Here is a 21,403-nt window from a genome sequence, read left to right as displayed (position 1 = left end):
GCTCCTGAGAAAGTGTTCTTAGCCCTGTGCTCTAGTAAGAAGGGGATACTTCCTAAAGAAAGTTCATCTTTGCTTATCTCCTTTTTTGTTGAGGAGTGTTGGAGTTACAGCTAGTTATAAATTTGTTTTCCTCTCACTAGAAGTCTAACTAGGTTAAACTCTAACTGGAGTTAAAAATGTGGACAATGCTTTAAGAAGGTTTGAAATGGGTTTATATTTCATTCCAATTTGTCTTTCAGAGAGAGAGAGGCACATTCTGATATAAAGGAAGAAGAATGTTTTGCTTCTGAGGTGGAGCCTATTGAATTAACTGAAGTTGATAAAACTTCTCCCAGTATTTCTCTAACATTAGAAAGTAGTTGTGACCCTGAGCATTTTCAGAAAGAGGAAAAAGATATGGAAAATATCTCAGTGGAACACAATTCCGAGAACAGCACTGTTCAAGATGACTTGGAAATTAATTTGTCAGATTACATCAAAAGAGAACTGCCCTTAGAGAAGAAAGAAGGAAAGGGATTAAAAACAGAGGAAGATACTGAAGCAGAAATGGATGAGGTTGATGTGATTCCAACTGAAGAGATTGTGAACTTACACACAGGTGGAGCTGAGGAACACAGTGATAACGACAGTCTCAAAGTTCCAACTGCAGTTGAACAATTGGGCAAAATACGTATGGAACCAAAATCAACACAAACCAGTAACACGCTGGAACCAAGCAGTTTGGCTTTTGACGCATCAGGAAAACCAGAACTACTAAACTTTCTGGGTGACTGGCCTATGGAACAAACAATGGGACAGAGAGTCAAAAGATCTAGAAGACTAGAAAAATCTCCTCTGAAGAGTGATAAGGAAGGTGAAACTCCCAGTCAGCAGCATTCTGAGATAGGCAAAGAGCAAGTGGACCTGCCTGAGACATGTACTGTTGAGAAAGGACACGAGGACGAAAATCTACCCTGTAGCTGTTACTCTGTTAGTTCAGATAAAGTTACACCAGAATTGCAAATGTTAGGATATTGGCCTGTCTCAGCCTCATTGGAACAGAGACAGCAAAGGTCAAGGAGAATGAGAAAGACAAATTTAAATCAGTGTGATGAAGACAGAAATACTGAAGATGACACTAACATGAATGCTCTTGAAACTGTACATGTGATTCATGGGTCACCTGTGAACACTGAAGAGCAACCAGATATAAGGAATTTGCCTGTGCACCTAGAGGAAGTAGTAGCTAGTGAAACAGTAAGTGAGGAAAAATCCCAGCAAAGTAAGAGAACAAGAAAACATCACAAATTAGCTCTCACTTTTACAAACAGCAGCTTGCCACATCCCAGAGACGAGGACCACTTGTCTAAACTTAACTTGGCAGAAGAGAAACAGGAAACAAACTTATGTGGGCAAAAAAGTAGCCATTCACAGACTGAATCACAGGACTTCGCTCTCCTGTGGAGATTAGAAAAGAAAATGCTTTTCCCTGAGACAACAAAAATACTGCATGGCAGGTTAGATGGCTTCAAACCCAAAGACATAGATAATGTCTCAGATTCTCAGGAAAAAATACCCTATCGAGTTACGTATGATAAAAGTACTTTTGTGGAGGAAAGTGAGCTTATCAATATCGATGAGTCTGAAAGACTAGATACACTCTGTAAGCTCTTTGAGTCTGTTTCATTTGAAGCTCTGAAAGATCTATATGAAAGATGTAACAAAGACATAGACTGGGCCACAGGTCTGCTGTTAGACTCTGACGAAAAGTTACGTAAGGCTGTTGATACTGAAAGCTTTCAGGAAAGCGAAGCTGAGCCAGTGGTTGCAGACCTTGATTTCAAGGCAAGTATAAACTATGATGAGAATCACAAAGACTGCAAACAAACCCCACAAGTACTTGGGGCTGATGATACCTTTGAGACTTTAGAAGGCAAGGACTCTTCACTCAGCATTGCAGAAAGTAGGGCTGCCAAGACAGCTGTGACAAGTGTGGATGTTTCTGACTCAATCACTGCTACCTCATTGGATAAATCAGTGGAACTGAAAAATTCTGTGGATTCGGCCCCTAGAACTAACACAAGCAACTCAGCAGCAGGTGTTATTGAACTGTCCATTTCAGGAAAGCAGAAGGGAGGGAGTGAGAGTCCTTTTGAAGAAACTGTAGATAAGCCATCACTTTTACAACTTGATGCAGGTTTGCCTCATGATCCTAACACAACTTCTACCAATTTGAAATCTGAATTAAACAATGAAAGTGACAGTAACCCTTCAGAAAGCAATGCCAAAAATTCCGAAGGGACTGGTTTGTTACTGGAAATGGATCGTGCACCTCTGGTTGGTCCTAGGAGCAATAAAGAACTGGAGATGGATAAAGAAACTCCAGAGAATTCCAAGGAGATATGTGGTAAAGAAGAAATTGACACTGCAAGCTGGGCTGCAACTAAAGCCAAGAGACAAGGCCCTATACCAGCATCACATGCAGCCTTCAATATAGATTGCCTAGAACTAACATTGCCTCCTGAACTGGCACTCCAGCTGAAAGAGATATTTGGACCTGTTGGCATTGATGCAGGTATGATGTAATTATATACATGTTTTTATGGAAAAGAAATTATTTTACTAGGAAACCTTTCTTTCTTTGTCTGTGTTTTTTTCCCCTTCATGCTTGATTTTTAGGGAATAGATTCCTGTAATTCCTCATTATACTGGTGGTTGATGTTGTTAATGCAGAAATGAAACTGAACTAAGCATGGCATAAAATACAAGTGCAGTAGGGCTACCTTCTGCCTTTGTCTTTTTGTAGATGCACATACTTCAAAGTAAAAAGAAAATATATTGGCTTATTTGTATTCTGAGCAACAGGCCTTTGAGCTTATATTCAAACTCTGAAGAGATACTCAGATCATAAGGAATATGCAAATTGTGGCTGATTTGAAGAAGAAAGGGAAAAAAGCCTTCAGGCATCACTTAAGTTGGGGAACAAGAAGATGGATGGTTAAGGGAGATGAAATGTGGCTGTACTTAAAAGATGACAACAGACCAGCCTGCTGGCAGATTATGATTAAGGAAGTCATAAGCACCTTGAACATGCATCTCAAAAGTTAAAAAGTGATAGAAAAAGGAAAAAAGCAAATAGGAAGAATATACAGCTTGATGTTTTTCTCTCTTTTTCCCCCACACTTTTTCCCTTTTTTTTCTCATTTCCATTTTTCATCTTGAAGATTGCTTTATGTGAAACCCTGGATACCTGATTTATTGGTGGGTTTGATTACTGGCCTCTTTGCCTTATATGCCTACCTCCTTAAAAAAAAAGTTTGTTTTTTATAGCAGAAAAGTGTTTTATTGTGTCTGAAGTATGCCCACAATTTTTATTTGATGCATACATACTTATTGGTTTTTTTATATTTGAAAGGGTGAGAAATACCCTTTTTAGGAAAAAGAGCTTTTGTTATGATACCATGATAATTTCTGCTGTTTCCTTTAGAGTTTGGGGGGATGCTAGGAGTTTGTCTCTCTGAGTTTGTGTGTTGGAAAGGAGGGATGTGGCTGCTGTTGGGCTGTGGTGGGTATGTTGTACAGAAAAGCAGTTGCCATGTGGATTGCAGTGGAAAGAGGGAATCACAGTTTCTTGGATGAAACTGTTGTTTCCAATTAACAGCAGCTTTGTAAAAGAAGGGTCTGCTGGAAAAACTGAAAACAGGTGAAAAAATATCGTTGTTCAGGTAGTCATATTTCAACAATATACAGTTAATGTTAACTTGTTTCTTTCCTACCCTTTCAGAGTTTTTGAACACCTGAAAACAATTTCTGTGGAATGCGTTTTTTGTTTAGAATTTTTTTTCAGGCATGACCAGTTTATGTAGACTCTCCAAAGTTAAAATTCATAAATCTAGGACACTGTACTTTAATTGCTTACATAAGGTTTTATAGAATGCTTTTAATGAATATATTCTCTTTGTTCCCCCAGGATCACTAACTGTTGAGGATTGTGTGGTTCATATTGATCTGAATTTGGCAAAAGTGATTCATGAAAAATGGAAAGAATCTATTCTGGTCAGTAGATTTCCTGCTTATGATATGTTGTGGCAAGCCTGTATTTTGTCTGACCATTTGTCTGCATATGTCTTGGTCTAAAGGTGTTATCTTGGCAAGAACAATGATAAAATGTAATAGTAGTTTTTAAAATGTGTGGAATGTATCAGTATGTCATAATCATTGGAGCTACTGAAAGATGTTTTAAGGGATATCATGAGTGCCTCATCATGAAAACAAGATTCTTAAAAAAGAAGGATCATAGTGCACAATTTCACTACAAGATTGATGAATTCCACTGGCCAAAAATACTTTTTTTTTTTTGACCTGTAAAAATAATTATTTTATGAATTATTCTCTATACAAAACATCTCCATGTGCAATAATTGAGATGAGTTCTGTAATCTGTGTTCCTTTACAGCTCTGTGAAACTTGGAATGCCTTTTGGCAAACTTTTTGTTTAGTTTATATAATTATGGCTATGAAGTCTTGGCAGTGGGGCATGTTTCTCTGGTTTGATGTGTTTTTAGAAAGATAATTCTAGCTTATAAATTTCACTTCATAATTATTTTTCCTAAATATATTTCTTTTAAGATACTGAATCTTTGAGAAATATTGCAAGACCTTATTTTGAAACTGTTTTAATTAGAAGCTAACACTTGCAAAGTTTTCCTGCAAAATTCATAACTTATAAGATCCATGATTTTACTATTTTTATTTAGAAGCGTCAGAGGAGAGATGAATCATGTAAGTTGACTGCAGAAGGTATGTTGTATATATCTTTTAATTTTAAAAATACTTAATGTTCATTATAAAAGCATTTAATTATTTGAAATTTAAGGTTGCAAATAACCCCATCCGTTGAAAAATGACGACTTTATTTATTAGGCTAAACTTTATTGCCTTTGGATCCATTTACCAATCTCTTATGATGGTGTGGGGGAGGGGAGAGGAGTTAATTATAAGCAGAATCACTAGTTCCAGATAAAGCCTATAGTTTTGTGTCATTCAGAAAACTTAGAGAAGCTCTGGTTGGAGCAGACAGCTGTTTGGTGGGAATTCTCTGTAGCAAGAAAAGGAGGCCAGAGAATTACTAGCAGAGTAAGATTTCTGCAGGTGAGGAAGGGAGGTCAGGAGTACAACCTTGACATGTTGTTCATCAGAGGTGATTTTAGCAGGAAGATGGATGCCTTGTTCAAATAGTGTTAACATCTCTTGCAATCCAGTTTTCATTCAGCTCCCAGAAGAAATGTCCCTCTATGGCAGAACCCCACTGCAGACTTGGACTAGTGCAAACTAGTGACCAAACAATGCTGTTGCCATTAACTTGTAGAAGCAGAAAACCAGATTGTTAAGCATCTGTCCTTAAGTTGTAGAAGAAAGGCAGGTAAACATAGGAGTCAGTAATTCTTTTATAAAAGCAAACAACCTCCCACTTAATGTATGTGCAAGGTGATTTACAGCTGTAAGATAACATCTTAGCACTTGAAAATTTTGTGAGGAAGTCTGGTTTTCTTTGTTTCACGAAATAGATAAAGATGATCAGACAGTCTTTGGAAAATGGAAGTGAAGAAGGTGAAAGCAATGTGTTAGTTTCTGTTTTAGCATTAATAATCTTGTTTTGACAAAACTCAAACTGTATAGGTTGAAAAACTTGTCTATTATTTTGGCATTGCATGTATATATAACCTAGTCAGTGTTTTGTCACCCTATTTTTATTGCTTTTGAATGTCCTACAGTGTTTCAGCAGATAGATACAGATGACTCAGAAGTGCTGTTATCTCAGAATGCAGACAGCAAAATACAGAAGAAAAAATCGAGCTCGGCTGCAGACACATCTTATGATATACAGACAAAGACCCCAGCAACATCAGACGTTTTTCCATTTATGGATCACTGGAATGCTCAGATTCAGAAAGTTTCTCTCAGGCAAATAATTTCTGAAGAAATAGCCATGCAGGAGAGAGAGGACCTGGTATGGCTAGCACCATTTTTTTAATGTGGTTTAGATTCATTACTGTTAGTGAAATGAAGTATGGTGACTCATCCCTGTGCTGCTGATTACAGCTTGAATTTGTGAGACAAATACATGCTAATTAGTATTGTTGATAACTGTGATACAGGAGTTTGCTTGAGGTAGATGGTTCTGTTTGAAAAACACAGTCTCATTTATAATATAATATTTTGGTTGTTTCACAAACAGATCATGCCGCATTGCACTATCCAGGTTAGCATTTGTGTTTGGTTGAATTGTTTTTTGGTTGCTCAGCTAAAAACAAAGATCAGTGTGGTCTTCCATGCTTTTTATTGTGACAGCAATACAAAAAAAAGTTCTTAGTTGGCTCCATGCCGTGTTAAGAAGTGTACTGAATTGGTTGTAATTTTTTTTAATTAGGAGAACTCACAACATTCCTAACAGATGAGACATTAAAATAAGTACTTTTTGAGGTTAATCTCAAACAAGTTGCTGTACCCACTTCTAAAGTAACTCTATAATAGATTTGTACTAGTTCTTTGTTTTCCACACAGAATTCCTGTACCCTGCCTGTTTGGCTTGTGCTTGATACTGCCCTCTACTGCCCCACTGATGTTCAGAACAGGCATTCTTCTTTGTAATAGTCTCTGATAAGCAGCAGTCCCAAAGCAGAAGAGCTCTGAACTGGTGTAGAAAGTTGTATGAATTAGCCTGTACTTGGAAAATGGCTTGTGAAATCTTTCTTTGAACTGCATGTATGTGCCCTACTGATTACAACTAGTGTCAAGTCCACAGCTTTATTTTCAGTTTGAATTCATGGAGCTTGGCTTTATTTTGACCATTTTTTCCCCCTTTTTAAAAAACAGTCTGAATATTGGAACAATCAGTCCAATTGATTCTAGGCTATAATTATGTCATCTTCTCAGATGACTTCACAAGTAAGAATATTTATTATAGACACAGCTTCAGATACATCAAACCAAAATTGTTTATGCTCCTTAATAATAAAGTGTTGTTTCAACTCCAGGCCTTCAGTATAGAGAAAAGAGGTGGATTTTGCACAAACTTAGCACTGGACTGAGTGGACTGGCAGGGAATAAATTCCAAAACTTTAATCCCTCCTAAAAATCCTTATTTTACTTTGTCCAAATTATGAGGAAGCTCATCATTTTATGAGGGAGATACAGCTGCATTACTTCAAAAGACTGCAGAGTACTGCAGTGGTGTATGATACAACTCACCTGTTTCTTACTTCATGCTGATCAGTGTGACAGGCTGATATGGCACATTGTCATTGTTGTGGGTGCATACCAACTGAGTAGATACTTTTTAAATCGTAACAAATAATGGCAAAGTTGGATTGGCTCCACCTTCACTGTATTTTTCTAATGAAGAACTTGTAATATATTTCTTTTGTCTTCTGGGTAGAATCGTGTTCCTTCTACAGCTAGAAAAGACTGTGCTGCTAAACTAAAGGAGAAGCAGCTTTTTGAGATGTTTCCAACTATTAATCAGAATTTCTTAATGGATGTCTTCAGGGACAACAAGTAAGAATTCTTTTTACTTCTTTTTAAAAATGGTACTCAGTTACAGTCATAAATATTGAGAGTTAAGATACTGCTAAAGAACGGCTTTTTGCAAAGTAGAGCTTTTTGTTAATCTAAATAAAAGCTAGCTGGTCTTAAAGGCAAAAAGGGTATAAAACCTCTCAGTTTAGACACATTTCTTTTTAGGGTGGAATAGATAGTTTCTTTCACTGGGAGAAGAATGTCTCTGTCTGTTGACCACTGAGTGACTGTCAGTGGAACCGGGTATTTTTTTGAGAGCTGAGGTTTAAATCTAATGGGAGAAATGGCATCTGCCCCAGAGGAAAACACGACAATCCCCTGGTGTTACCTGTGGGTATTTTCCTGGTTACTACAGCCACTCTGGAGGAATGAGTTATCTTTCTATGCCTTCCTGCTGACATTCTCTTTCTCTCTTCTGCATTATGTTTCTGGGATATATGTCTGCCTTCTTAAATCTAAGTTTCTGAGAAGTGAACTTTTTTTTCAAGAGAAACATCTTTTTTCATCCTTGGCTGTTTGAATGTCTGTCTCTACATATGGGTTTGCATACCTACTTGTCAGTCATGCTGCTTGTCCAGGTTGTTATAAAAATCTTTCCTATTTAAAATATTCATCCATTTTTATAATTCAAACATTTCATCATCTCATTTTTCACATTTGAGATTGTCCTCATAGTGTTGCCTTTCCCAAAATCTGTCTTTACTTTTGATCTGTCTGCTCTTGTTAGCTTACTAAAGAGCAAGAATAAAGAAGAAAAAGGGCTTATTAGAAAGCTGTTGGCAACTGATGTCTTGTTTAATTAAATTTGATAGCAAAGTTTGACTAAAAATACAAGGATTTTCCCTCGTTAGGGTTTCAGAAAACTGAGCTAGTTTTAAATTAGTTTGAACTATCTAACCCTGACCAGAAAAGATTTAAGATGAACTATCTTGCTCAGCCCAAAGAGCAGCATTTATTAATATTTCTTTGATTAATGTAGGATGCAATTTATTTCAATTATGTCATTTTCCTTTTAATGTTCAAGTGCCCCTCAGTTATGTTTCAGTCGACCAAGACTGCATGTGTGTTGATGCCAGTAATGGAGTCTGCAAGCCTTTCTTTAATAAGCTGTAATACTCCATTCCAGTGTTTATTTTCATTGTAATCTAGTTCTGTAACCATATCAAGGTTTGTTATAATGAATTTAGATAAATATAGCAGCTATTAATATATATATTTGTAAAGTCACACATTTTATTTATCCTTTACAGCTACTCTTTAGAACAAACTGAACAGTTTCTGAACTGTGTTCTGGAGGCAGATCCTGTACAAACAGTTATAGCTCAAGAAAGTGTTCAGCAAAATGAAACTGTTTCTTCCTACAGTGCTGCAAAGAACCGTGAGAAGAAGGTATTTATATATTTTTTAACCATAGTTACAAACATAGCCAAAACTATGCCAATGAAAACACCCTACAGTGCATCCATAACTTCAACAATGCAAATTCCTACAGGCAAAAAAAAGTAAGGAAGAGGAGGATCCTTTATGTGAAATGTTTCAAGACTTTGAGTATCCACAATATGATGATTTAAGAGCAGAAGCTTTTTGTCACCAACAAAAGCGACAGGAATGTTTGAAAAAGGCTGGAGAGGCCTATCGCATGGGTATGAAGCCTGTGGCGGCATTTTATGCACATCAGGTAAACAAAAATATTGTGCTTTTTGTCTGAACTTAGGGAGGTACTTAAACACTGAATTGGAAGTGATAAGGAAAACATCATGCCTGCTAGAGTTGATGAATTTGGTCATTGTTCCCTGTGTATTATATTGACAAGTAAATTTGCTTCCACTAGTAATGATACTGGCACAGGAAGCTAACGTAATTTAGCTGGTGCGAGACCTCATGAAAGGTGATATCTAGTGCTTAGTCACACACGCTCCTTTATCTTAGATATCTCTCACATCACATCCTTGTAAACACCAAGATTTGTGTCCAGGTGGTCTGGCTAGCTTCACTGGAGTGTGACATGGACTGCAACAAACATTTTTTGAATCCTCTGTATATGTCGGTGCTGAACTGTTCTTAGACACATCTTCTGTACTTTATAGGAGTCAGACAGGTGTTAAGATGTCATCTTTTGCCACAGAATCTTGCTTGCTTCATCCTCCATAAATCTTGGGCAAGATTGCTGCCTGCTCTCTTCACCTCTTCATTCTGACTATCTTTATGGCTACAGCCTGTCTTGGGATAAATGAGGTGTGTATGTCATGCTTTTCATGATACATCTGGTTATGGACTGTAGATCTGCTGCTGATCAGTCTTGCATGCTGTGGCCTTGGAGCACAGGCTCTTTGGTCTTGATTCAGGCACATTTCTTACTATGTACCAGTTTGAGTACTGCTGATCAGTGCTGTTGATCCTACTCTTGGTTTTAGGTCTCATCTCTTCTTGTAATCAAAGTTCCTCTACATTGGTTTCTTGGTGCTTTCACAGGAGACCCCTCCCTTGACATCACTCTTAAAAAATCTATTACAAATGTCTTCAAAGGCTGTAGTTTTCCCCTGATCTAATAGTATATAAAAATTTACAAACATTTAATTCTAAACTTTGAATTGTATTATGACAGAACAAAGATATAATAATAAATGTCTTGAATTTGCTTATTCAGAAAGCTTTCATGTAAGTGGTATAACTCTAAATGTTTAGATTGTTACTGTGCATGTAGGAAGCACTGACTATCAATTTTTATAATGAACTTTTAATGGTTTTTATTCTTATATTCTTGAAGTTTTGAGACAAAGGTGTGCAGGATTTTAAACAGAAATCTAATTTCAAGTCCTGTCTTACTTTTTTTCTTATCCATAAGAACAAATACAATCTATTGTAAATCTATTGAAATTTATTTATTATATATTTTCCTTTAGGTAATAAAAAGGCAAACTAAGCGACCTTTGTTAACAAAAAATACTGTATGCTTGGTGGCCTTTGTCTTGGGAATCCTTTGCAAGTGGGTTACAGAGCTGCTGTCTTGAGTCTGACACTAATACACTTCAGGTGATCCACTTGAAGAAAGTGTAAGACGGATTTTCACTTTTGTTCTCTTGAGCCTTTGTCAGTCCAATACCTGGAGTTAAATCTTCCATTCCTTTTCAGACTGTACTTACAGATCTTTAAGGACATAATTTGTTGCTCTGATCTCTCAGATACTACCATTGCAAGGTTCATGGGAAGGAGTTGGTACTTGTTCACTCTGTAGTAAGGTGACTAACTGTACTGCTCCTTGCCCTCATTCCAAAAGAGACTTACTGACCTTGTCAGTCATAAAAGATGTCAAAAGTATTAGGAGAGATAATAGACAATGTTATTATTGGTATTGTTATTAAAAGTGTTTACCCTTGACTTGTCTGAAATTTTGGGAATGCATTCGGAAGAGTTAACCTCAAATACAACAAGTCAGCAGGCTTTTCCTGATCTGTTGGGCAGTTTCTCTGACACTGTTTCATTATAATTTTAGCAAAATACTTGCAGGAAATAAAAATCTGTTGTTAGGAAAATAAATCTGCAACTCAGTATGGAGTGTAACTTTTTAGCTTATGTAAAGACCTTATGATTTTTTGCCTTTTCTGCCTTTTTTTTTCTCCTTGTAAGGCTTTTTATTATAATGTCTTCTTTGTGCCAGCTTTGAGTAGTTTCTCACAAACAGATTTAATGAAATCTTCTTGTGAGTAGGTCTCACTGAGCATCTTGCAGAAGTTCTGCTAGAATTATAAATTTTACTAGTTCAGACTTGAACTAAAAGTACCCTGCCAGTGCTGTCATTTTGAAACCACTGACCAGTGTGGAGCTTAAATTATTTCTCGGTGTGTAATAGTCATTGTGCTTATGAATAAAGGGTCGCCTTCATGAGCAGAAGATGAAAGAAGCTAACCATGCTGCTGCTGTGCAAATCTTTGAGAGAGTAAATACTTCCTTGCTGCCTATGAATGTGTTGGATTTGCATGGTCTCCATGTGGATGAAGCTGTGAATGAGTTGTCCAGAGTGCTGCAGGAAAAAAGTGAAGGTAGGATTTAGGTAATAATTCTTGTCCCTAAAAATGATTCTCATTTTCTCTTAAGAAATCATGATACATGGCAATATCAGAGGGAATGAATAACATGCTTTAATAACATGTATGTTAAAAACAACTAGGCTGTGTGTTGTCTTGTTTTCGAAGTACCCCAGTGGAATTGTTTTTATTTAACATGACAATGATTCTTGTTGCTTTCTGTCTCGCCCCCTCCCTCTGCTTCCTTGTAAATCTTCTTCCTTGTGTTTTACCCTTTTTCATTACTATTATTGAAAACTTGGTCTGTCCTTCCTGACATTTTTAACTGAAGTGATGATGCAAACATATGTGTAACCATTGCATTGCTTTGTCACAACTATGTTGCTTTTATAATCTTAAAAGAAAAATTACTATGTTGGAATTCTAACAACAGTGATGCAGTGATGATATTGTCTTCAACTTCTACATGAAAGTGTGAGATTTGAGCCACCTTTCAGAAACTTCTGTATCAGTTTCTTGGCAGCATTGCTTGAGATCAGAATACTGCTGCTTCCAGAAATGTCGTTTTATGCAGTTTTGCTTGAGAGCGCATTTTTTCTTGTAGTGCAGAGTTCAAGTACTTCATGAGTGTCCATGCTGTAAAAAGATCAATTTTCTGCATTACTAGTTTAGCCTCTAAATTTAAGCACACTTGGAATGCTTCTGCAAGGTACTGCCACACAAACTTGATTTTTTGAATCAGCTACTCCACAGAGTATAGATAAAAGTGTTCAGTGGGGTCTTAGATAACCCTTGTCTTTAAATATGCATCAGAGATAATTAAATTCCATTATCTCATGCAGTTCCTGCAATGACATTTGTGTAATTTAAACTAATGCTTTTTAGAGCTGCATTTCCAGAACTGTACTTAAATCAGGAATGCTGAGATTGGTAGTAGTGGCTCTCTGTTCAGTCTATTTGCCTAAATCTGGAAAAAAAAAAAAAAAAGTTAATTTCACTGTACATACATGGGAAAAGGATCAATACTGGGAACTTTTTTTGCTGGCAGAATTAACAGTAAATAAATATAAAACCTAAATAAAGTTACGGTGTGGGGGAGAGTAGTTGAAGAAACACATCATGTGAACTGATAATTTCAAACTGGCGAATCTTGACTAGTTGTGAGAATCCAGTTTAATTTTTTTCCCCTCTTTTTCAAACTCTTCATCAATGTAGGTTGCTGTTATCTCTGGGAAGAGAGCAATTTCTTTTGTTATCAGGGCTAAGTGCCCTAATAAAACTCATGAAATATGTTGATCTGTTGATTTCCATGCTCCAGCACAGCAGAAGATAGTCCAATAATGTGACATAAGTGTCAAAAGCTGGATTTATATTTCTTTCGTCTTAATTTCTTTATTCAATAAAATGTTATTTCTTTATTCACATTAATTTAAGATAAAACATGAAACAATACAGAAGCACCACTTAAAAATTCAGTTAATGACATTCACCTCTTTTAATTTTGCAATTTAAATTTATATAACAGAATGTAAATTCCAGTTGAATATTAGATGACAGAAACAGTAAAGCTTCTATGAAATTGGAAGGATTTTGTGCTGATCACAGTACGCATTTTGCAAGCAATCTGGATTTCAAAAGTTTGACTTTTTCAGAACCGGGCAAAATTGCTATTTGTATCTAAAATATGCATATCATGATGGGAAAACAAAGCTCTAAATGAGCAGTGAGAGTTTCCAGAAGAATGCATGGGAGGCTTACACTGAATGCCGAGTCTCTGCTGAAGAAGACTTTAACCGTTACAATTCCTGCTGTTGCAGAGTGCCAGCAGACGGGTGGCAAACCATATCTCATTGTTATCACGGGAAGAGGAAGCCATAGTCAGGGAGGAGTTGCTCGCATCAGACCAGCAGCTATCCGATACCTCACAAGCCACAACTTCAGGTGACTTTAGATTTTTGTTACTGATAATTTTTTTTTTTCTTAACCCACATTTAAATAACTGAACATTGAAGTTTAGTTTTAGAATGCTGTAAACTACTAGAAAGATGAGGGCAGGTCTGCTGTTTCAGATTAAATTAAGTCGGTTGTTTCACAAATCCAATGCAGTTGTGTAGTACCTGTAAAATGTTAGATCCTTTCCTCTGAGATAGTTTAATTCCATATTTCCATTCAAGATTGCTAGCTTTACTGTGAAAAGTTGTTTATCCTGCTTTTTATTTGTTCCCAATACTTATATTTGTGTTCAGTTTATGAGGGATAGCAATTTACTAAGTCTGGGCTGGCACCGGTGTGTTTGCTGCTTTTTTCATAGAGCAGTGGAGGAAGGTGAGACTCAAAACCAGCAATGACTTCCCATTTCCTTCTTGGCTTCTACAGAATAGAAGGATGAAAATCCATTTTGAAAGAAGAGGGAATGAAAAGGGAACAGGAATAGAGGAACAGAATGAATATAACCAGGAATATTGGGCAGCTTTTTCTTTTCTCAAATCTTCATCTTAGTTTCTGCTTTTTCCAGGTCTTCATATCTCCAGACACTGAAAAATCCTCCTTCAGTGTCACATCTGAGGACATAATGCTGATTTCCTCACATGCACATATACTTGACTGAGGACCTTACCACTTACCATATGTTTGATGAGAATTGAAGGTGATGGCATTGCATATAGTTTACATGTTGAAGCTTCTTTTTTTCTTGTTTCATAGGTTCACTGAAATAAAACCAGGCTGCTTGAAAGTCATGCTGAATTGAGGAGTTGTGGAAAGAGGAATATAGAAACTGAGGTGTCAGATGACCTCTGGTTAACAGAAAAAAAAACCCATGTTTTGAACAACTGCACTGGTATTTTGTAATCTGTTTTCAAGGATGATATTTTATTAGAACTGGTCTCAATTTACAGCAAGTGGATTTGCCAGTATGTTTCCAATAAATTTTTGTGTGGAATAGATCCTCTTTTGAACCTGTAAAAGGAAGATACTTAAAAGGATTTGAAGTCTCAGAAATGCAGATTAGGAATTTTTCTGAGAAATATATGATGTTTTTAACGGAAGTTAAGGTACAATTTTTAATATAACTGTCTTCTTAGCATACCTAATCTGCCTTTTGACCCTTGCACATCTTGATTGCTGTGGCTTCTCTACTTCTAAAACATATTATCTTGTACAAAGTTATTTTGTAATTCAGAACTTTGTGCTAAACCCTTCAGAAGAGCAAAGGAGAGGCTGAAACTGAGCAACTGCTGGTATTTCAAACCCAGTTACATCTGAGTGCTGAGTATTTCCAGGTTTCTTTTAAAATCTGGTGTCTTTTTAGTGGTTATGTTGTGATGAGTTGACCAGATCTATTATCCTTACTTCATTCTAAACTTTTCCAAATATTGAAGGAAGTTGCATATAAGGCCTCTGCATTAAGGCCAGCTGTGTGTTTGGTAATTTGGCAGATTTAGTGTGATCTCTTAAAAGGGAAAACCACAATGCTGTTATTCAATCTCTTTTGGAGATCCACCTACTGGATTAAAATTGTTTCTTTCTTTGTGGCTTTTTAAATGCAGCAAATGCAGTAGTGTTTTACTTTACAAGTGTCTAATAATGATGTCTTCATTCTCTGTGTATTGTTTGGTGATTTCCTTGTAGAAAATATGATTATGAGACACTTTAAATGTATTTTTAACATCAAAGTGAATGCTAATATTGCAAAAGTAATTGCTTAACTGGAAAATCTGGGAGTACAAAAGTTACTCTGATTTTGGTGGTGTTGCATCAGCATGTAGAAATATCTGTGTAAAAAAACCAAAACAACATAAAAAGACCCCAAACAAAACCCTTCAAAAATGAAATATAAACATCTCTACTTCTGCAAGTGTTTCCAGTAAACAGTCAGAACACTTTTTAAATAGAAATGTCTTCTGGAATACATCACTATTTTTATTTATATCTTTGCCTCCTGAAAGTCATATGAATTTTTGTTGTACAGCTTTTTCAGAACAGGTGTGAGTTGTGTTTCAGGAATAATATTAATAGATTAAGGATTAATGTGAGGAGTTTTTAAAATTTTAACCACTTTGCAGTAAATTTTATCAAGGAACTACATGCACATAGAGTTTGTGTATGAATCCATATGTGTGTGCAAGTTCTGCAATTTGCATACATGAGTACTAATAAACAAAGAACTTCTGTGAGAAAAGCTGTCCACAGAAATAGGTTTCACTTGAAAATGTGTCTGTATAAGTTGCTGACAGGCTGAAAGACATGATGTTTCCTGAATATATCTGTATTTACTCTAATACATACACAGTGAATATGATGCATGGTAGACTTAAAAATGAGCTTGTCATGCTTCAGCAGATACAGTAATCTTTTCCTGGTGATTTCAAGTGGAAAAATAGCTTGAGTAATACTTAATCAAAGAGACTCTTTCTATAATAATAGACTGCCATAATAAGTTTTATATTTTTTGTGGGTACTTAGTTCATCTGAATTGTGTCCTTTTTCTATTTTCTTCTCTCTGCACTGCTCTGGGAATCAGTGAGTGAAATACGAAAGATCTGTGGTCCCCAAACAGCACTAACAGAGCTGTTTCTGCCACTGCATGGTGTCCTGTGTGAAGTCCACACTCCATCCTCTGTGACAGTGCCTAAAATTGACAGAGATGCTGTTTAGGCACTCAGCCTCAAGACAATAGTTCAGACTATCAGCTGTACTGGGTTGCAAATGCTAGAACTATCTCAGTGGAGCCAAAATCTTGGTTTTGGACCAAGGGACTTCCTTCTGTTCCTGAACAGGTTTTCATTAGTGCTGCAGTTTATAACAAATGGAGTTGCAGCTCTCTGGGACAGCTCTTTGCAGTACAGTCCCTGTTGGCTGGCCTGGGTGGTTGTTGTGTGTTGAGCTGCTTGGGTGCCCAAGCCCTACAAAGATGTGCCTGTAAATGAGGAAGTGCCAACACTTCTGGTTGTTTTGGGAGGCAGCCTGATTCACTCAGCATATTCACACCATTCCTGACATGGACAAAGACAGCTTAGATTTTAGTTCAAAAGACAAGCAGAAAAAGTTGTCGTCTTGCCCATCTGTTCATCATAATCTAGTTGACAACTTTACCCTGAAGATGAGAAACACAGCGTTTTGCCTTCTTCTGGCTTAGCAAGTGGATGATAATGATTGCACTTGACTCTCACTTCCCCAGAAAATGCTCTGACCAACGTGCTCAGGAATATTTCTGAAGTTGCCACTTCCTGAGCCTCTTTCAAAATTACCACTGCACACTAAAAGTGCAAGCTTAAGGGGACAAAAGAGATTAAAGAATTAAAAGTGCATAAACAGTCTCTGGGAGTGGGCTAAAACTTTTCAGAAGGGAACTGTTCCTGGTGAGCCTCAGTGTCCTTTCGTATTATTTTTTCATCCTTTAGTCCTATTTTATAAGTACATTAAAAATGTTCAGGGTAAAATCAGCTCTACCCAGTGCTATGAGAATTTTTCTTCAGTCTGTCAGCAGAAAAATACACAGCTCAAGAGCAGTTTGGAATACTTTTCTTTCTTCCTCTCTTCACTGGCTTTCATAGGGGTACAGGTTGAGGATCACGAACTTTCTCTGAGTGCCCTGCCTGGGGTAGATTGGTCATTCACCTAGCATGCGTTGCTTTGACTATCGGCTGAACTTTGATGGAGATGATGGCTTAAAATCATAACACTGGCAGAACCAATCCTTTCTCTGTCAGCTTCAGCAGCTCAAAATGAGGCATTGCAGTTCTGACTCAGAAAAAAATATCATGATCCTCTGAAGGATCTCAAGCACTTGCTTAAAAGCTGTGCTCAGCTGGATACAAAATAGGTCAGATGATCAGTGCACAGAGTAAAAATAAGTAGAGTTTTATCAGTAAAGATCTCTGTGCCTTCAGCTACTTGCCAATATTCCAGAAAAACAACACTGGAGTTCTTGTATTTCTCTGACTGATTTTATAATGTATTCTGGGATGAATCCTTTGAAATAGAATTATTTCAAAATGGTATTTCAAAGTAGGTTATATTTTAGAAGTTCCAACCATTCTGATGTCTCTTGCAGTGAGAATCCATGAGAATCCTGAGGTATCGTGTAAATTCTGTATCATCTTAAAATTAAAACAGCAGTATTGCCACCAGCATTCTGAAATAATGTACAACTGTTAAAATACCTATTTTGTGTACCACTTTCTATTCTATTCTTCAACAGCATGTGATAGTAATGAATGGTAGCCTTTAATATGTGACTTTTTGTGTCTCTTTTACAAAACATTTTAATGGTCATCCCAAGTTTAAATTTAGGAAAATTTTTTAATAGACAAAATTAATACTTGTACTAACATTGATGAGTGATCTTAGAGTAAAAAAAAAAAAAAAAGGCCAGATGTGCAATGAAGAAAGTTGTCTGAAGTAATGTGACAGTTGAAAACCATTTCAGTTGATTGTGAAAGTAGTAGGGCAAAAATTTATTTTAAAAAATATTTCAGGATACCTTGACAATACTTAATGACTTTGGGTTTTGCTTTTAATATCATGTGGTACATCCCCCTTCAAAACCCAACCAAAGCCCAACTGTTTATGTTATTTCAGCTAAGTAAACTCTGCAGAGGATTAAATGAGTAGATGTGAATATGCATGTGAAAACATATAGTATTGCAGCTACCAATTGTAAAAGCTGTTAGGACCAGTACATTGGAAAATACAAATTTCTATTTTTAAATTAAAATAAAAAATGATTTTTTAATTTGTATAAAGTTGTACTTTTGCTGTTTACTATAATTTTGTTTTTTACTTAAATAGTTTTGTAATTTGCATTTAGAATTTCTAATATGAAATGGAATTTACAGAATCTAGTTTAATAAAGGATTTTTGTCACAAGTACAGCCTTCTGTCTTTCCTTGGAAAACTATGTTGCAGCTCGTATCAATTTTTTTCAAATAGTAATCTTGGAGTTCTGCATGAAAGCCACTTGCTTAGCTTCAGGATACCATATGTAGGCAGATGAAGCAACCATCTGCAGGCATAAAAAGGAACAGATTTGTGGCCTGAATTTCAGTGTTGCAAGTGCAAGCTGAATGCTCTAATTACTGAAAACGAGGGTCATGGTTTCAGATTTTTTTTTCGGCCTGAAGTAGCTGAAGAGATGCTGTTCCAGGCTGGCTTACTCATGGGAGCGTAAGAGCAGTAGTGTCCACCGAGGGGAGGGGCGGTGTGACCACTGCAGCAGTGGGGGTTTGGGGAAGGAAGTTCTGCAGAGCCCTCATTTAGCCGAGCCCGTAGGTCAGGGCAGTGAGAGGCCGGGTCCTGAGGGAGCCCAGCGCTGTACTGTGGTGGATACAGAGCTAGTAAGCCTGGCTTTTTCCTGCCCCGTTCTGGTCAGGTGCAGGTATTTTCCTGTGTATTGTCCTGGAAGTATGGAATGACACAAGAGATCAAAGTGCTAATCGAAATTATTTTATTAGCTCAGTGTGAGGACAACTTGCTGTGACCCAAGATGACTCCTACAGAATTATTCCTGTGGCTTCATTGCCTTGCAGGTTGGGTTGATTGCAGAAACAAGTCAGGCTTGTGCATTTCCACAGCAAAGCCCTAACTCATAAGCTGTTCAAGAGAGCAGGGAAAACAGGTTTTGGGAATACATGAAGGCTTGGAAGATGCTGGTTTAAATGTGACGTGGCTGATCCTGAGTCACAGTTATTAGACCACAGCATTGGTAAATGCCTCATTCTTGTGTGCTCCTTACTTACAGGACTTCCTGCTCTGGCAGTGTGGCTGAAGGTCCAGCTTGGGTGTTAGTCTCTCAAATAGATGTTTTTAAGTGGAGGTACCACTGCTGGACTTGCCTTCTGTCTTTGAGGCAGCTTAACTCCTACCCTTGCTAAAACATTCCATCCTCAGCAGTTTCTGTTTCAGTTCATGCCCTTTCTTTCCTGAGTGCTGGGATAGTCTTGAGCACCTCTCTGTTCCAAATGAGAGTTCTTCAAAAGCAGCCCTGTGCACTTCTGAGAGTCTGTCTCCCTATTTAAATAAGAGAAATAGGGTATTGTAGTCTGTCCTTAGGAAAATTATTTGAACTTTAGGACTGAAAACTCTACTGTGGTAAAATAAAAATATGGCTTGAGACAAAGTTTGTCAGCTCAAATTATCAAAGCATAATTAAATGTGTCTGCTGGTGGAACGTGTCAGGTAGCCTGACAATAGGTGGTGCCCTTGCCAATGGCATAGAGTGATGGTGGCAGCAGTTCTTACTGTGCCCCTACCAGAGCAGAGTTGTTTCTCTTTATGACAGGTGCTAAAGGATGTTATTACACATCACGTGCTGTTCATTTCTTCCTCAGAGGGAGATACTGTATTTGGAGTATTATTTTGGTGAATTTTTTTCTTCTTTACAGATGGGTGGGGTAGAGTTGGTTTTCAAAATATATTTGCTGCTCTGTGCTAGAGATGGGCAAGACAAGTTCATTTTTGCGCACAGGACTGAACATGGTAATGTCAAGGTTTCTCCATCAGCTACCCTGGGTTAGTTTTTGCAGTTGAATGCTTGAACAGATCAGTCTGTTTGGAGACTGACATAAAGGCATTGTGCTGTTTGGTGAAGTTCTGTGCTACTGTGGATGTTACTGGTGGCACAGACTTCTTGAAAACCATGATAGGGAAGGACCCCCTTGATGTTGCTTGACTTTCTGCATCATGGGTCCTGGCTGGGCTAGCAGTGGCTTCTCATTAGTTACCACTAATTGGTAAGCAACTGCATGGATCAGTGTTATTTTTGTATTATCTTGAGAAACAGCACTCTCCTTCATAGACATCTGTGGCTAGTCATACACACTGGCCAGGAGAGGAAGCAGTGGAAATCCTCCGCCAGAGCCACAGATTTAATCAGTTTGGTCTGTAAATGGAGAGATGGTAGCCCAGTGAAGCTGGTGTGTGGGAGCTCTCTGTAATAGTGTTTGCTCCACGTCAGCTAATTTATAAGGCATTGCCTTGGATTCCTGTCTCAAAATTAGAGTAAAAGTAGGTTTCTTCACCTGTGTGCCCTTCTTGCCTTTCCAGATTATCTCCTTTTACTGTCTTGTAGTGCCATAGAGACAGATTTGGGCATTTATCAAGACAGACATGTAAAGTAGCTACTTTGATATGCTGTAGACAGCAGAACCTCCTTGGAGGGATGATGCACTCTCGCTGGCAGGGAGCTTCCCTTTGGGAGCAGGTCAGGGCACCTATGTCAGGCTTCTGTTCTGAGTCTTCTTTTGGGGTAACATCTCCATGTTTATGGACTAGAAAGGAGAAACTAGCTGGTGAGGCAGAGAGCCTAAGACTGAGCAGTGTAACTATCCCTGTCTCCCTCTTTAAAGCAGCAGCAAGTGGGAAAAGCACATTCAAAACAAAACCAGCTGCTGCCTTCAGATTGCTGAGCTTCCCAAGGAGAACCCACAGCTGGGGCAGGAGGCCTGGTTTGTTTTCTTTCCTGACAAGACGAGTGTAGTCAGCAGCACCAATGGGGCAGGGCGTGGCGCTGGGGCTGGAGCAGGCACTGGAGCAGGGAGCAGGGTGTCTGTCTGCTCGCTCCGTGGGTGCCGAGGCGGTGTGTGCTTGGCGGCCCTGAGCCGGGAGCCGCCCGGAGCCGCCGCTTGCCGGGGCGCGGAGATACCGGCGCCGCTCGGGGGCTGCGGGAGCAGGGAAGGGGGAGCCCCGGGGCGGCTGCAGCGGGGCTGCTGAGAGAACAGGCTCCCTCCTCCACCTCCCTGCTGTGACACAGCCCGGCGTCTCCCGGGCAGAGCCAAAGGAGGAGCCAGCCTTTCCCTCGGCGCTGGTTCCCGGCGCCCGCG

The 21,403-nt window shown here is 38.1% G+C and overlaps 1 protein-coding gene across 2 annotated transcripts in view; it reads left to right on the top strand.

The window, feature by feature from the left end:
- The window catches only part of N4BP2 (NEDD4 binding protein 2), a 35,950-nt gene extending 17,498 nt beyond the window's left edge, over positions 1-18,452 (top strand). For both annotated transcript variants that reach the window (XM_053940503.1, XM_053940504.1), the window contains 10 exons: positions 240-2,554; positions 3,950-4,035; positions 4,737-4,779; positions 5,754-5,989; positions 7,418-7,536; positions 8,808-8,946; positions 9,050-9,235; positions 11,429-11,597; positions 13,400-13,523; positions 14,286-18,452. In XM_053940503.1, coding sequence (XP_053796478.1) covers positions 240-2,554; positions 3,950-4,035; positions 4,737-4,779; positions 5,754-5,989; positions 7,418-7,536; positions 8,808-8,946; positions 9,050-9,235; positions 11,429-11,597; positions 13,400-13,523; positions 14,286-14,331 — 3,463 coding nt within the window. In that variant the 3' untranslated portion in view covers positions 14,332-18,452. The remainder of the gene's footprint in view (positions 1-239; positions 2,555-3,949; positions 4,036-4,736; positions 4,780-5,753; positions 5,990-7,417; positions 7,537-8,807; positions 8,947-9,049; positions 9,236-11,428; positions 11,598-13,399; positions 13,524-14,285) is intronic.
- Positions 18,453-21,403: the final 2,951 nt, after the last annotated feature.

The sequence above is a fragment of the Vidua chalybeata genome, chromosome 4, assembly GCF_026979565.1.
Source record: "Vidua chalybeata isolate OUT-0048 chromosome 4, bVidCha1 merged haplotype, whole genome shotgun sequence".
NCBI classification, from domain to species: Eukaryota; Metazoa; Chordata; class Aves; order Passeriformes; family Viduidae; genus Vidua; species Vidua chalybeata.
Note: the sequence above shows the minus strand (reverse complement) of the source record. Positions and strands in the feature narration are given on the sequence as shown.